At 35.9% G+C, this 18275-nt stretch overlaps 1 protein-coding gene across 28 annotated transcripts in view; it reads left to right on the forward strand.

Annotated features, from left to right (window-relative positions):
• Positions 1–18275, forward strand: part of LOC116879910 (neurexin-3-beta) — a 1111251-nt gene that overhangs the window by 729423 nt on the left and 363553 nt on the right. For all 28 annotated transcript variants that reach the window (XM_032878508.1, XM_032878526.1, XM_032878527.1 and 25 more), the window contains one exon: positions 16703–16884. In XM_032878508.1, the coding sequence (XP_032734399.1) occupies positions 16703–16884 (182 nt within the window). The remainder of the gene's footprint in view (positions 1–16702; positions 16885–18275) is intronic.

Raw genomic sequence — 18275 nt, forward strand, 5'->3', positions numbered from 1 at the left:
TCTCATCACAAGAAAACATTTCAACTATGTAAGATAATAGATGTTAACTAAACTTATTGTGGTAATCATCTCTGTGTGTGTGTGTGTGTGTGTATAGTAATTTTATTATATATAATTATTATCAATTTTATATATAATATATTACATATTCTATATACAATATAATGTTTATATATATATATATATATATATATATATATATATATATATATAATATAGTTGAAGCCTTTATTTAAAGCCGCTGACCCTCTCCCATGGGTGTTCCTAGCTCATTTGAACATATCTCTACTATAGAACTTATATATACAATGTTCTTCTTAGTACATAGAAAAGACTCAACATGCCAACTTTTTTTTTTTTTAACATACCACTGTGTTTAATTTTTATTGATTGTTGAGGCACCTGAGTGGCTCAGTAGGTTGAGTGTCTGTCTTTGGCTCAGGTCATGATCCCTAGGTCCTGAGATCGAGCCCAATCTTGGGCTCCCTGCTCAGTGGAGAGTCTGCTTCTCCCCCTGCCCCTACCTGCCCTCTCCCCATTTGTGTACTCTCTCTCTCAAATAATTAAATAAAATCTTTTAAAAATTAAAAAAAAAATACAGAATGAGTGCTCTATGTTGCTCCTAAGATAGATTATTTTGACTATGATCACTTTTTAGTAAATTTTAAAGTCAATTAAAGCTGGTCTCCTTTCTTTAGTTTTCCTTTTAAAATTTTTTTGACAGGGGTGCCTGGGTGGCTCAGTGGTTTAAAGCCTCTGTCTTTGGCTCAGGTCATGATCCCAGGGTCCTGGGATCGAGCCCCGCATTGGGCTCTCTGCTTAGCAGAGAGCCTGCTTCCTCCTCCCTCTCTCTCTCTGCCTGCCTCTCTGCCTACTTGTGATCTCTGTCTGTCAAATAAATAAAAAATCTTTAAAAAAATTTTTTTTCTTGGCAAATCCTATATACTTATTTTTCTTTATGAACTTAAAAAGAAATTGAGATTCTGTTTAGAGGTGCCATAAAGATTATCATGTTTATTGATGAATTAATATTTTCCTTCAGTAATACCATATGTATTTTCATATATATGAACATGATTTATGTGCTCCATAAATTAAACTTTCCTTTATATAGTGTCTTTTTATATAGCTTTCTTGTTGCATTATTTTAAGATATTTTGTAGATTTTTTTTATTGTGGGATTTCTCTCTTTCATTTCAACCTGGTAGTTACTATTATTAAAGCAAGATCTTGCTTTTTTAAAAATTGTAGTGAAATATACAAAATGAAAAAAATTACCATTTTTACCATTTTGAAGCACACAGTTCAGTAGCATTAAGTAAATTCACACTTTTGTATAACAATCACCACCATCTCCAAAACTTTTTCATCACCCAAAATGGAAACTGTGCCTTTTAAACAATTGCTTCCCATCCCCCTCTTTTCAAATAACCACTCTTCTACTTTCTGTTTCTATGAATTTGACTATTCATGTAAGTGAAATCACGCCATATTTATCCTTTTGTATTTGGCTTATTTCACTTCATAATGTCTTTAAGTTTCATCGTGTAGTAGGTATCAGAATTTCATTTCTTTTTAAAGCTAATAGTCCACTGTGTATATATACTAGTATTTTATCCAAGTATCTAATCAGTGGACATTTGGGTTGTTACCACTTCGAGGCTACTGTGAATAATGCCACTTTGAACATGGCTGCACAGTATCTGGTTGAGTCCTTTCTTGCTTTTTTTTTTTTTTTGGTTGGTTGTTGTTTTTACGCACTTAGAAGTAGAATTGCCAGACAGTATGGTAATTACACATTGAACTGTTTGGGGAACTATCATACCGTTTGTTAAAGGAGCTGTACCATTTTATATTGGCACCAGCAGCACAGAAGAATTTCAATCTCTCCACATCCTTGTCAGCACTTATTTTCTGTCAGTTTGATAGTAACCTTTTATTGAGTATGAAGTGATAACTCATTACGGTTTTTATGTGTATTTCCCTCATCATTATGGATGTTAAAATCTTTCCGTGAGCTTATTGGCCATTTGTATAACTTTGGAGAAATCTATTCAAGTCTTTTCCCCATTTTGTAACTGGGTTGTTTGTTTTGTTGTTGAGTTGTATGAGTGCTTTATATATTCTGGATGTAGATCTCGTATCGGATATATGACTTGCAAACATTTTCTCCCATTTTGTGGCTTACCTTTTTTTTTTTTGTTGATAGTGTACTTTAATGCACAAGTTTTTCATTTTTAAAGTTTAATTTATCTATTTTATTCTTTCGTTGTCTGCTCTTTTGATGTCATATTAAAAAATTTTTTCCAAATTCAGTGTTATGAGGCTTTTCTCTTATGTTCTCTTCTCAGTGCTTTATAGTTTCAACTTTTACAGTAGGTCATTGATAAATTTTGAATTAACTTTTCTATAGGCTATAAGCATCCAACTTCATTTTTTAAGCATATGGATATATACTTTTCCAGAATCATTTATTAAAAGATTCTTATCTTCCCACTGAATGGTCTTGGGACCCTTGTCAAAAATCATTTGACCATCTATACAATGGTTACAAGCTATTGATATTTATGTATTTATTTTATATTGGACTAGCTTATCAATTGATCCCATTAGTTTTAAGTTTTTAAATGAGTTATTAGGGAGATATATGTATTCAGTCATATCTTTAAAAATTATTGTATTTTTCCACAGTATGTTATAACTTACTTCATTTTATTGGTTTATTGTTTTAGTAAGAACTTATAAAACAGTGTTGAATAATATCATAATAATGAACATCTCTATCCTCGATTTTGATGGCAAAGGCTATATAATTTTACTGTTTAGTATAATGTTGCAGTTTGTTTTTGATAGTCTCTATCATATTTAGAATGCTTTTTCAATTCCTATTTTAAGTAAGGTTTTTGAAGGAATGACTGCTGAGTTTTTCAAGTACTTTTTAAAATCCTAAATAAAATTATATTCTAATTCTACCTTAATTAGGTGATATAATGAACTTTGCTAATAAATACCTTTATGTTGAGATATACTATTTCTCATATTCCTGGAATGGTATATTAATTTTTTGTGTACCATTGAAGTATATTTAGAAAAAATCTTTAATCAGTAGCCATAAGTGAAATCAGTCTAGTGTTTTGTTCTGTTTTTATGCTGTACATTTATGTGTTGTTATTCAAAATATGTTAAATTTGTAAATGAATTGGGGAAGATTTCTAACTTTGCCTGTGGTCTGGTATAATTTGAATAACTTAGGAATTATATTTCTTTGAAAGTTAGATAACACTTACTTGTAAAATTAGTGTCTTTTGTATCATCTGTATCTTTTATTTTTTTAAAAGATTTTTTATTTATTTATTTGACAGAGAGAGAGAGAAATCACAAGCAGGCATAGAGGTAGGCAGAGACAGGGGGCGAAACAGGCTCCCCACCGAGCAGAGAGCCCAAAGAGGGGCTTGATCCCAGGACCCTGAGATCATGACCCGAGCCAAAGGCGGAGACTCAACCCACTGAGCCACCCAGATGCCCCATCTATATCTTCTAAGTAGTAGAATTTGAATCACCTTTCCAATGGTTTCTGGGTCAATAGTCTATTGAGTGTATCTTCTTTTTCTTAGAAACATTTAACAAATCATAGTTTTCCTGGAAGTGATCGATTTCTTCTATTTTTTAAAATATATACATATAAAGTTATATAAAATATTCTTTTTTATTTTGATATTGTCTATATCTATAGTACTATCCCCTTTATAATTTCCACTATAATTTTTTTCCTCTTTTAATTTTTCTCCTGGTTTTTCTGGGTTTTATATGCTTTCACTGACATTTTAAAATATAAGCTTTGGGTTTTCTTTTTAAACTCTTCTATTATTTTTTTAAATATGTTGGGTAAATTCCAACTTTTATTAATCATCAAATACTACTTTATTAATTTTGTTTATTTTCATAATTGCACCTTAAGTTGAAAGTTTAGTTCATTTATGTTCATTTCCTTCTGAGTAAAATTTTATCTGTAGTTTATAGGACTTAATATAAAGCAGTTTCTTTTCATTAATATTCTAATTATTGGGGACATATACATATAGTAAAACATATATATATACATATTCTGTAGAAATCATTAAGGATTTCTTTATCAAGAAGGACATGATCAATTTTACTAGTGCCCCAATTTGAAATGTATATGAATCACTGAGTGTGCTCCATAGCTTAAATTTCTGGATAATTTATCACTCAATCATCTCAGTCATCCTTTGACAATTTCTTTAACAAACCCTTATGTGCCCCTTTGTGTTCCAGGCACTGTGATAGTTCCTAGGAGTTCTTTACTGTCATGGACTCTTATAGTTGTGAAAGAAAGAAAATGTGAATGGGCTTAGACTAAAGCCTTTAGCATTAAAAACTTTCTATGAGACAAAGTTGCAACTTTGTAACACAAGCCATGAAAACCAAGTCCTCCAACGATGATGAGATTTTCTACCTGTGTCCAACTTTTGATTCAACAGTTTGACATCATTCTTTGGGTCAGGGTTTATTTTTTTCCAGGTTTTTTTTTTTTTTTCCCTCTGCTAGGAAACATGGCCATGACAGCTGTGTGCCACTTATGACATAACTCTATCATCAGAGAAATTGATAGAATGTTCCTCTTCTTCCAGGTTACAAAAAATAATAATAATTCAGTGAAATGCTCCAACTGGTCTGACTTGGGCTTATTTATTATGCCTTAGCTAATCAGCTCTACCTAAGGGGCAAAATCTGTTAAAGATTTTTAACAGACAGTTTCCATTGAAATCACATGAGTGGCATGGGAGAAAATAGTCATTTCTATATGAAGGGGCTTAATATTGCAAGACAAAGAAGGAAGATGTACTGGGAATATGGAATAATTAAATTCTACAAATACCAAACCGTAGGCACTTTGAGGTCATCACCATAAAACAGAAAAACTAAATTATTTCTAGAGTTCTGTATAGTGTACATGATAGCTATTTTGATCCTTACTGGCACCTTTTTTTTTTTAATATTTTAAAGATTTTAAAATTTATTTGACAGAGATCACAAGTAGGCAGAGAGGCAGGTGGGGGTGGGAAGCAGACTCCCTGCTGAGCAGAGAGCCTGATGCGGGGCTTGATCCCAGGACCCCGAGATCATGACCTGAGTTGAATACAGAGGCTTAACCCGCTGAGCCACCCAGGTGCCTATATTTACTTATATATATATATATATATTTTTTTTAATTTTTAAAATTTATTTTCAGCATAACAGTATTCATTGTTTTTGCACCACACCCAGTGCTCCATGCAATCCGTGCCCTCTCCAATACCCACCACCTGGTTCCCCCAACCTCCCACCCCCTGCCCCTTCAAAACCCTCAGATTGTTTTTCAGAGTCCATAGTCTCTCATGGTTCACCTCCCCTTCCAATTTCCCTCAACTCCCTTCTCCTCTCTAACTCCCCTTGTCCTTCATGCTATTTGTTATGCTCCACAAATAAGTGAAACCATATGATAATTGACTCTCTCTGCTTGACTTATTTCACTCAGCATAATCTCTTCCAGTCCCGTCCATGTTGCTACAAAAGTTGGGTATTCATCCTTTCTGATGGAGGCATAATACTCCATAGTGTATATGGACCACATCTTCCTTATCCATTCGTCCGTTGAAGGGCATCTTGGCTCTTTCCACAGTTTGGCGACTGTGGCCATTGCTGCTATAAACACTGGGGTACAGATGGCCCTTCTTTTCACTACATCTGTATCTTTGGGGTAAATACCCAGTAGTGCAATTGCAGGGTCATAGGGAAGCTCTATGTTTAATTTCTTGAGGAATCTCCACACTGTTTTCCAAAGTGGCTGCACCAACTTGCATTCCCACCAACAGTGTAAGAGGGTTCCCCTTTCTCCACATCCCCTCTAACACATGTTTCCTGTATTGCTAATTTTGGCCATTCTAACTGGTGTAAGGTGGTATCTCAATGTGGTTTTAATTTGAATCTCCCTGATTTTTTCATGTGTCTGTTAGCCATTTGTATGTCTTCATTGGAGAAGTGTCTGTTCATATCTTCTGCCCATTTTTTGATATGATTGTCTGTTTTGTGTGTGTTGAGTTTGAGGTGTTCTTTATAGATCATGGATATCAATCAACCTTTTGTGTGTACTGTCATTTGCAGATATCTTCTCCCATTCCGTGGGTTGCCTCTTTGTTTTGTTGACTGTTTCCTTTGCTGTGCAGAAGCTTTTGATTTTAATGAAGTCCCAAAAGTTCATTTTCACTTTTGTTTCCTTTGCCTTTGGAGACATATCTTGAAAGAAGTTGCTGTGGCTGATATCGAAGAGATTACGGCCTATGTTCTTCTCTAGGATTCTGATGGATTCCTGTCTCACGTTGAGGTCTTTTATCCATTTTGAGTTTATTTTTGTGTATGGTGTAAGAGAATGGTCGAGTTTCATTCTTCTACATATAGCTGTTCATTTTTCCCAGCACCATTTATTGAAGAGACTGTCTTTTTTCCACTGTATATTTTTTCCTGTTTTGTCGAAGATTATTTGACCATAGAGTTGAGGGTCCATATCTGGGCTCTCTACTCTGTTCCACTGGTCTGTGTGTCTGTTTTTATGCCAGTACCATGCTGTCTTGGTGATCACAGCTTTGTAGTAAAGCTTGAAATCAGGTAACATGATGCCCCCAGTTTTATTTTTGTTTTTCAACATTTCCTTAGCGATTCGGGGTCTCTTCTGATTCCATACAAATTTTTGGATTATTTGCTCCAGCTCTTTGAAAAATACCGGTGGAATTTTGATCGGAATGGCATTAAAAGTATAGATTACTCTAGGCAGTATAGACATTTTAACAATGTTTATTCTTCCGATCCAAGAGCATGGAATGGTCTTCCATCTTTTTGTGTCTTCTTCAATTTCTTTCATGAGTGTTCTGTAGTTCCTCGAGTACAGATCCTTTACCTTTCTGGTTAGGTTTATTCCCAGGTATCTTATGGTTCTTGGTGCTATAGTAAATGGCAATTTTTTGAGATGAGGTGGTAAGAGAAGTATCATCGCCTCTTAATAGTGGGGAAACTGAGGCACAGTGAAGCTAAATGATTGTTATAGAATAGGAGAAGGGACCATAATAGTTGAAGTTTCTTCCTTTTGCTTAATTCTGACATGGGTTCTATGATTAAGGATCTGTATCTCATCGAAGAGTCAATACTCTTAAAAATATTAGCTAACTTTTCCAGGAAAATAATGTTTTAAGAATTAGAGGCACAAATATACCAAAATCTTCTGTTTATCGTCACTGGTTCCATGAAAGTGTGAACTCCATATAAATCCAGCATTTAAATCAAAGCACTAGAAATAAGCAACTTCTCTTCATCTGTATTTCTTTTTTGGAGAATATTCAGTACTTAGAAATCCCTTGATTGCTCTTATTATGGAAGGTATTTCAAAGCTGTGGAATAAAAAGAGGGAAAGGAGGCAGATGAATATGCTCTGAACCTCCCTTTTATTCTATGTCCCATGAGATGTCATCAGAAAGAACGAGTTTCTAAAAAAATGCTACAGAAAAGTCTGATGAGTAATTATAAAATGATCATTTTTATTTTTCTTTTCATTCATTTATATTTTGCCCAAGGACAAATGTATATATTGTCTTTGCCCAATGATATGTAAAATAGAATAATGACATTGCTATTCTTAAATATGTTGCATTCCTTTTCTACTGTATATTCTTGTTGGTTAAATCTAAGATGTATTCATATATATATGTATGCATACATATATGTATATATATGTGTGTGTGTATATATATATACATATATATATATATATATATGAATATTACTAAAAACAGTTTGCCATGTGATTTAGGAACTAAGGGGTAACATAAACCAATTTGATGAAAGATGGGTGTGATTTTCTTCTCTGAGCTTGCCAAAAGTTCACCAAAGAAAAATTATTTAAACATTTTTGTGGTTAGCTTTCTTTTATAAATTGGAAGCTCTGTTTTCCACCTGGGAAATGTTTTGAACCCTCATTGATGAGTATTTATAAAATATTTCTACATTGAGATGAAATGACAAAAAGCTGAGAAGAATTAATGGACAGATACCTGAATGACAGTGTGAAGATACGAAAGTATAGGTGAACCAGGTTTTATTGATTAATTCAATAGCATTTATATCCCGAGCATTCAGTGTTGATAGAGAGATAAATTAAACAGCCCTGTCATCCAGGAGCTCATGGTACAGAAGGGTTCTGGATTTTCATTTTGTTTGACAATAAAACTTAATATTTATTTCCTTAAACCTGAAGATTTTCCAATTTCCTAGGACTTATTTGTTTTGCTATATAAGAAACAAGCTTGGTTATGAAAGTTAAATTAAATTGGCTGTGAAATATTTTCTGAAATAAACCTTATATAGAGTCCACCCCTTCAGAATTTAGATTTTTAGGAGTATGGTGTAATTAATGAGAAGCAGCCTACTGTCTGACCTTGCTTTACACACTTTGCAGAGAACAAGCTCCTATTAACCCACTGTCATTTTAAGTAAAATGATCACCCCTAGACTGTCATTTCTATCGTGAAGGCATTGAGTTTCCATCTTTTTTGTGGTTTCTTTTGTTTTGCTTTTCCTTGCTTTTGGGGGACAAGTTAGGAAAACATTGTCCTTCTTCTCATCTTTATCACCATCTCTTCACTCAAATACACAGAAAAAGTAAACATATTAGGGATACAGCGTGGCATAAAGAAAGGAATGTAGATCGTTGAGTTATGTAAATCTCAATTAAATCCCTGAATCTACTAGATCTTAAACAAGTTATTTCACCCCAATCTACAGCTTCCCTCATCTTTAAAACTGGGAAAGTAACTGTTATGGGCTGAATTATATGTCTCCAAAATTTGTATGTTGAAATTGTAACCCCTAGTATCTTAGAATGTCACGTAATTGGAGATAAGGTCTCTAAAAAGGTGGGGAGGGGGTTGCTAATCCAATATGGCTGGTGTTCTTTTAAGAAGAAGAGATTAGTGGGGGGCCTGGGTGGCTCAGTCATTAAGTGTCTGCCTTTGGCTCAGGTCATGATCCCAGGGTCCTGGGATCAAGCCCTGCATTGGGCTCTCTGCTCAGAGAGAGAGAGCTTCTTCCTCTCTCTCTCTCTGCTTCCCCCTCTCTCTCTCTGTCTGCCTCTCTATCTGTCAAATAAATAAATAAATAAAATCTTTGAAAAAAAAGAAGAAGAAATTAGAATATTGCGAGGAGGCCTTGCGATGACACAGGAAGAAAACAGCCATTTTTGAAAGAATCAACCTTTCTGACACCTCAATATCAGAATTCTAGCCTCCAGACTCATAGGGCGTAAATTTCTTTTGTTGAAGCCACACAGTCTGTGTTACTTTTTTATGGTAGCCCTAACAAACTGATACACCAAAAATATCTAAAGGGCAAAGGGATGGGAATTTGTAATATTGTATCATGGTGTATTATATAATAAATGATTCATACATAAAGTTAGCAGAAATGTTAATGTTAGTATTAATATTAGTATTAGTATTGTTAAGCACAAAGACTTGTGAATAAATTAATTATCCCAAACAACAACAACAATAACAATGAGTTTATGAAAATTCTTTTTTAAGCAAAGGGAATTTAAGTGTATCCCTGGAGGCTTTATTTTTAGATCACTTTGAATGTGGAAAATGTTTGTAATCTCTATCACTAATCAGTTTTTTCCTAGTGGAAGAGTCCTAGAATGTGATAAGTAAAAATAACTTTGTAAAAATATTTTTGATGTAATGTGTTTCTAAAAATGTCATTATCTCTGAGATTCAGAAAGTGTCATATGTTTGTCAGCAGTCATGAATGTGCCTGGAAACTATGTGTGATTTTATTTTACTCAGAATTTGGGGGGTACAGGTGTGTTTAAGAAATCATAGCGGGGGGACGTCTGGGTGGCTCAGTGGGTTAAGCCTCTGCCTTCGGCTCAGGTCATGATCTCAGGGTCCTGGGATCGAGCCCCGCATCAGGCTCTCTGATCAGCAGGGAGCTTGCTTCCTCCTCTCTCTCTGCCTCTCTGCCTACTTGTGGTCTCTGTCAAATAAATAAATAAATAAAATCTTTAAAAAGATAGAAAGAAAGAAAGAAAGAAAGAGAAAGAAAGAAAGAAAGAAAGAAAGAAAGAATCTTTAAAAAGAAAGAAAGAAAGAAAGAAAGAAAGAAAGAAAGAAAGGAAGGAAGGAAGAAATCATAGCAGGGAGCGTCTGGGTGGCTCAGTGGGTTAAGCCTCTGCCTTCGGCTCAGGTCATGATCCCAGGGTCCTGGGATTGAGCCCCGCATCAGGCTCTCTGCTCAGCAGGGAGCCTGCTTCCTCCTCTCTCTCTGCCTGCCTCTCTGCCTACTTGTGATCTCTGTCCGTCAAATAAATAAATAAAATCTTTAAAAAAAAAAAAGGAAAGAAAGAAATCATAGCAAGAGGCCATCTCAATTGTTGGTACAGTTTTGGAAATAGCATAATTATTTGGCTCCTCTTAAGATCCCCTGGAAAATTCATGATAATATTCCCATGAAAAGGTCAAACCAAGCATCTTTGCCAAAATAGGGCTTGTACATGTAATCATTGATGAAGCATGGTTCTTTTTTATAATACTTAGTACCAGAATTAAATAGTAGTGTACTTTCTTATTTCTAAAAAAGAAATAGGTTAATAGGTAGAATTTTATTGGTTTTATATTTTTCTCCTACCAGCTTCTATGGAGGCTTTGGCATTGGTGAATTATATATAATTCACCCTGTGCACAAGTTTGAATTCCAAGATTACCAAGCAGATTTTGTACCAAACTAAACCAGTATTGGTTCTGCTAGGAAGTCTTTGAGTTGCAATTTTTCTTTGAGAATACTCGAACATGCTCTGAAATGTTGCCTGTGTGTTTCCTGGCTTAATGCTCTTTGCTTTTAATCATTCTTCTTTCAAGAAAGAGGAAGAAAATTGTCCCAGATGGAGGAAACCCTCGCCTTGCCTGAGCACTGTTTAAGAAATGGGGCTTGGCGCTCCCTGATTATTTATTTGACTCTTAGACAATGTTGTCAGTTTTTCAGTTAGCTGAGCAGTAAATCTGATCATTTCTTTGCCAAAGATAAAGGATGTTCTTTAAAATAGATGAAATTTTTCTCTGAACATTCTGTCCCTTCAGTTTTGCTTTATTTAAGGCTTCTTTATCTTCAGTTTTGATGTTTATTTCAAAAAATTCAGAGTCGACAAAATAGATCATAATAAACCATCCATTCAATAAATGCATTGCAGGACTGTTTGTAAAATCTGTATTACTTACTTTGTACTCCCGAGAGGCTTCCTCTGTAGTGCAGAGGTTTTGTTCATAGTTTTTCTATCCACTATTCGCTTCCTCCTTCTTGTGGAGCTCTTGGTCCCCGGGGACCCTTTCGGGGATTCCTTTCGGGACGCCTCATGCTATGGGCCAGCTGGACAGCTGGATGAGGGCAAATGAGGGCAGACTCAAGGAAGGGGAGCTCTGGTTCTACTCTCAGCTTCACCCCTTAACACCAGGTCAAGTCACTTAATCCCATGAGTCTTTATTTTCTGTTTTGTTCAAATGAAAATGTTTGCCATTGACACTTCAGTGGGTATTGGGGAAAGTGGCAGCAAATGAGATACTCCCAAGAAAACAATCTGAAAACCATTCAGTGCTACGAACGTAGAAGGTCCTGCTGTGATGATCACTCCCCGAACAGCCAGGGGTGTGTGTAAGGGGAACTATAGAGCGAACTGAGCAAAAGAAACAAAGAAACTATGTGTATATATATATATATATATATATATATATATATATATTTTTTTTTTTTTTTTTTTTTTTTTTTTTCCCCAGACCATTAGTGTTTTTGAGATCCTTGAGCTTTACATCTCCATTTGCTAGGAGAGTTATGGGTCATTTCCGTCTTTCCATTTTGGTTGTGTTAGCTATCTGGTTAATTGATCTGAATAAAAGGTAGTTTTAAGTGAGGAGCAATAACTACTTCTACAGACGAGATATATTTTATGCCATTGATAGTCCATCTGTTTTCCAAAAGGATTTACCAATTCACAGTAAAGAACACAAACGTGGCTAAGGTTGATGAAAGAGTATTACAATAGAAATGAGGAACGAAGGGCCAGAGTCATAGATATGAAGGCAGGTATAGTACCTTGACGTCATGAGATTTTACACTGAGTTCTCAGGCAGTGTTCAAAGAGCACTGGAGAAGGGGTCTGACTTCTTGTTTCTTACCCTGGTTTACCTACCAGATGGTTTGCTCAGCAAGGATTATATTCACTTTATTACTCAATTTATTATTCTACATGCTATATTTGTCCCTGCGTAAATGATCTAGTTTGCTTTAAATTTAATTTTCTCAGGTTTCCCCTGGGAGATGCTCACATTGTTCTGTTTCAACACCAACCAAAAATTATTTCAGGGAAAGCTGATTTGCTTTGGTTTCTTTTTTTTTTTAGACATAATTAAACAACCAACATTACATTTAGATGCATTTCTGGAGCCTTTTATCTATAATTATTTGATGAAGAAAATAATAAATTAATTCCAGGTAGTCTACTATGTTTTCTAACTAAACTTTCCTTATTTCTTACACACAGATACGCATATGTATATACATACACATATGTATGTATATATTATTTTTATAAGACTGATGCCCTACCTACTGTGCTAACAAGGCACCTAATTATTATTTTTATATCAAATATAAATCCTAAACAAGTCTATTATTCTATTTCTATTGGTAATTACCAAAAAGAAATAATATGCTACTTGGATATAAGAATAGAAAACAGTATCATAATGACAGGACCATGAGGTTAAGAAGTCAAAACAACAGAAGTAATAATTATCCAAATGGTCTAAATAAGGAAGTGTTAAGTTGCCAGCAATAATTATATTAAATTTTAGTAAAATAAGCAGTAATATATGCCACAGATTTAAGAGCTATTTCTTGGAGAAATGTATCACCTAGAAAAAATTTTATCTTTTATTTTCATTGAGAAACCATCAATCATCTGTTTAACCAGCTTGTTGTAAAGCTACATAAAACTGTTTCCCAGGAGTCCTTAATGATCTCGGTGGAGCCTGTCCTATGCTCATCTTCCCCCCAATGAATCCCACACACAGAAAACACCCCAAAACATACTTATTCCATACCCTCACATACCTGTCTCTGCCAAAATCACCATCAGCCCCATTACAGTAAATAGCTCGCCAATTATAAAAACCCATTTCTTGGTGCTTTTGAAACAAAAGAAGTTGCATATTAAATAACATGGTAGATTGGTTGACTGTTTGAAAACAGTGTGTATACATATCTTGGTTAAGGTGACAATGTGAAGAGGTCATTCCTGAAATACTCTGTGGTTGGCATTCAGCAATCTCAGATGCTTGCAAACTTGCAAATCCTACAATGTTAAATTGTCAAAATGACACCATAGCAGTTTTTCTTCAGTTGAATTGATCACTTTTTGCCAGCAAGGTTCTGATTATTAATAAATGGAGTATGATCTTTGCACCAGCCTACTTAGCACAGCAAGAAACCAATAGTCAGAGAAACTAGGCTCAGGGGGAAAGCATGTGATGTGATATTGCATGGCTTGGAAATGAAAATCTTTAATGGATTAAGGAGGGTTCTTACAGTTCTTAGGATGTTCCCCAAATGTTGATTTGCAAGCCACATTTTAAAATAACAAAATTAACTTTTTAATTTGAAAATGTAAAGCAAAATAAGTCCATGTTCCCCCTAGGACTCTAGGCATTTTATATTAAAATTAGCAGAAAGTGCATATTTATCTTTAAAAACCATGCAAAATAGCAAAGCTAACTAAAGAAGGATAAAAAATAACAGGTTTTCAGGGTAGAGAGTTGTAAATATTAATTAACTTGCTTTAAAGCCAACATTGAACTATGGGAGCATTCAGGGTCTTTATTTACCCTTCCTAGGACATTTGATATAAAAAATACATATTTTAAGATTTATTGCCACATGGCCATATAAGCTATATGCTTAGGGCTTTGTACATTTTTACCCTTTTCCATCTACAAAGTTAGAATGCTCTAACATAGTGGCATCCTAAATTCAGAACAAAAAAGCAATCAAAATAATTTTTAAGACTGATTTTTGATCTACCCTGAGGTTATCATAGTGAGGTTTTGTTCTTTATTTAAAATGTAAAGCCATGATGACCTCCTACCCACTAGATATAAGAAGTTGTGTATTTATCTTTTAAAACATTCTTCCTCTTTATATTCTTTATATCGAGAATTACCGACCAGTCAGTGGATAAAAGATATAAGCAGAGTAGAAGGTTTGTACATTTATTTGTATGGTTAGAAGGCCAGACTAGCTTTTGAAAATATGCCATGTTTGGAAGCTATGGCTTTGTTTTCATTCTATTTTGGTCTTATAGGAACATGGGAAAAGAATAAAGTATAGTCAACTTTGCATCACCACTGGTATAGTTTATGGTATAATTTTATTAAGCTATAATTGGCGTATGGTGAAGACAGGCTTTTGGAGGTAGGAGGGAAGGCAGGAGACTTGAAGAGGTGCCATTTATTTAAGGCAGAAGCTCGGGTCTCTGTTTCCAAACATTGTTAACAAACGAAATATCCCATAGAACTGTCATGAAGATCCAGCTAATGAATTTGAAAAAGTTTTTTAAATTGTAAAACACCAGGCATATGTGTTGCTGTTATCAACTTTGGACTTGTTCTTTTTGTAATAAAGTGATAAAATAATTTCCTGATAGAGTATGAATTTATCTCTGTACCAGAATCCACTACATATTTGGGATAAAATAGGGTAAGATTTTATAAATTGCCACAAAATGTCACAGGGTGATTTGCATTTTTGGTGATTCTATACATTGATCACTGAGTAACCTTCAGTTTTCCAAATAAAGAATGAAGAGGGTGTCGATGACATTTGTAATCATCTACAGGAAAGGGAATTTTTTAAATTCCTCACAGATGGATAGACATCAAGGGTAAATCATGATGTCCATATTTCTAATTTTAAGAAGCATTGAGGGTATCTGTGCATGGTGAGGAGCAAATATGGTTTTACATATAGAATTAACCATAAACTTTCACACCACAATCCGAAATTCTCCAGATGACAGCAGAGGTCTTATTAGATGCTATCACCTCAGGATCCAGACATTCATAGAAGGAAGATAATGTTATGCTACATGTAATATACAAACTGGGCATACTGGAGGGACTGGAATAGTGACATTTGAAAAAAGGACAAATTAGATTCTATATGCCGCAGAGTACAATGTGGCTTAATGCTTAAAATAAGGATGACCTATGACATATACACCTAATTCTAGCCTTGTAGCAGTTGACTTTATAATTTCTAAATAAGTTGCATAACTCTTTTTTTTCTTCATACAACATAATTCAACCCAATATTCCCTGTAGACTAAATGTGAGCCAGTACTGGAGATTTTTAGGAAAGTTGAAGAAATCTGAATGCTTATCTAATGTTGCTTTAAAATAGTTTTAAGAATTGGACCATGTTCAGTGGGAACACACAGAAGATCTGCTGTCAAATAGTCTTTGAACTTTGAGATGAGTAACGTATGGAAGTACTCACTATGGGGAACAGACAGATGGCCATAGAAACTACAGTGATGTAGTCTGTTCCGGCTACCAAATCTGAATGCTTCCTTCCAAATTTAGATTTAAAAACTCGTTTTTAACAACAGACTTTTAAGATTTATGAATTGCAGATATTTTCTTTATTTTTCTTCCTGTTTGTTTTCTGAGTATTTTTAAATTAATATAATCTTACTAATCTCTGGCTTTGTAAATAATAAGAGTGAAAAGGCAGAAATACTAAAAACATTGATAAACCCACTATTCCTAAGTGGCAATACCATTTATGTTCCAAATTCGTTCTTGTGAGTTTTTTTTTTTTCTATGTCTTCTATATTTCCTTTTTGAAATTTAGTTTGGAGAAGAGAGGGAAGCTGTTATATTATACTAGATAAATACCATCACTAGGGAAATAAATTAATTTTTAAAAGGCTTCTGGAGTTAATTTTTTTCACATTTTTTATAGCAATGTAAGAGTGAAATAGGAAAATGCAGAACTTGATTTTCTCAGGCTCCAGCTTGCTTTTCTGTGGGGGTGGTAGCAGGTCCAGGTGTGAAAAGGATGATGGCTTTGGACTTACACCTTACGTCCAGTCTTGCAAGGCATTCCTGGAATGGCTCCCAACAACACAGACCAGAATGTTCTGGGAGCTAAGAGGTTGGGGGACTAATATTCTCTCTTATGACTGTCCTAGCCAAGATGGAAAATTCATTCTGCTGCTGAGATCGGAAAAGTTGTTTGTCACAACATACCCACGTTTCCAGACACAGCATCTTACTTGTCCTCTGCCATTATACAGTGGGAAGTGAAGATGTTAGGGGTGTCTCTCGCTAACATCTGCTTTGTTATTCATTCATTTTGCCTGCATCTTTAATTTAGGGTGACAGCCACCATCCGAGACCTTGGATGCCATCCCTCTCAGTAACCAAATAGCACCCGTGTGTGGGGGTCCTTTCCTCTCCATAGCTGTCTGTGCAGAATATCCACAGTGTGCCTGTAGCTTGGGGACACACGGTACATGCCCTGATGGCTCCCTCTCTCCTTGCTTTCGCAGCTGGCGCTACGTACATCTTTGGGAAAAGCGGAGGCCTCATCCTCTACACTTGGCCGGCCAATGATCGGCCCAGCACGCGTTCGGACCGCCTGGCCGTGGGCTTCAGCACCACCGTGAAGGATGGCATCTTGGTGCGCATCGACAGTGCCCCGGGCCTCGGCGACTTCCTCCAGCTTCACATAGTGAGTACCAGGCCTTGGCCTGGATTTCTTTGTCTTTCTGCTGGTGTGAGTCGTTGAGCCAGATGAATGCAACAGAACGTTCTAGATGGACTCAGCAAAGGGGCACATGATAGTAAAAATTGCCTACATGTGTTGGAGCCGTAGCCCTGGGTTAGTCTCTGTGTCAAGCCTCTTTTGTCCCTTTAAGAAGTGAACCTTGATGCCTGTGGGGTACTTCGGGGATAAACTATGAGAAACGCTTTCAGTCCAGACTCCCTTCCCGGCTGTGTGGTTTGGACTGCCGTGAAATGTTTAGCAGACTGCCTGGGTGTAAATGAGAGATTTACACAGTACTTCGCCCGAACCTGGTACAAGTAGTAAAGCCCAGTTGGGTTTTACTAGTTGACCACCTGTGCTGGGGGTCAGCGAAGTGTTTCTGTAAAGGGCCAGACGGCAAGTATTTTGGGCTTCACAAGTGATACAGTCTCTGCGAGAGCCCCTCAGCTCTGCCATTATAATGTGAAAACAGCCACAGATAACATGCTTTTAAGAAATGTATGTGGCTATATTCCAATAAAAATTTGTTTTACAAAAACAGTCTGCAGGGGGGCCCAGGTGGCTCAGTTGGTCCAGCATCTGACTCTTGATTTTGGTTCAGGTCTTGATCTCAGGGTTGTGAGTTCAAGCCCTGCTTTGGGCTTCACACTGGGCATGGAACCTCCTTAAAAAAGAAAAAAAAAAAGGGGGCAGATTGAAGGCTGTACTTGGATGACCCCTGCTCTAGGCTACAGACTTCCTCGTACAGGTGTAAAAACCATGATAAAAACGGAGGCCAGAGTGGGTGGGGCAAAAAGGAGATAGCACAATCAGCCAGGATTGCTCTATTCATGTGTATTGCATATCCAACATTTTGCTTGTATATCTAAGCCCAACAGGACTGCAACCTCAGTCACTGCAGATTATTAAGAACACAGTGCAATTCCAAGAAATTAAAATGATTTGGAGGAAAAAATTACTTTGTTATGAGGATAGAAAATATTTTTATAGCAACAATTAACCCATTTTATCACCTGTGCGGTCTGCAGTTAGGAAAGTAGGCTAAGAAAGGATATGATTCTCATCCATAAGTACCCAAAGTGCAGCTACCAGGAGCAAAGAGAGGAATTGTTCTCATTAGTTAGCAATGACAAGGCCAGAAAGAATGGATTTAATTTGGAGCAATAAGAATTCAGTTTAAATAGCAGGGGGAAAAAAGCAGTTGCGAGGAAAGATCAACTGGGGATTACCACCAACCTTCAAAAGGGAGGAAAAGGAACATTTTCCTGGGCATCTTTGGATCGGAGTCTTGCTAATGTGCCGGTCTACTGAGGAAGGCAGAGAGTGGGATTTTATTGCTGGTCTCCGGGGCTGGC

The sequence above is a fragment of the Lontra canadensis genome, unplaced genomic scaffold (genome assembly GCF_010015895.1).
Source record: "Lontra canadensis isolate GAN:19392208 unplaced genomic scaffold, GSC_riverotter_1.0 scaffold64, whole genome shotgun sequence".
Lineage (NCBI taxonomy): Eukaryota > Metazoa > Chordata > Mammalia > Carnivora > Mustelidae > Lontra > Lontra canadensis.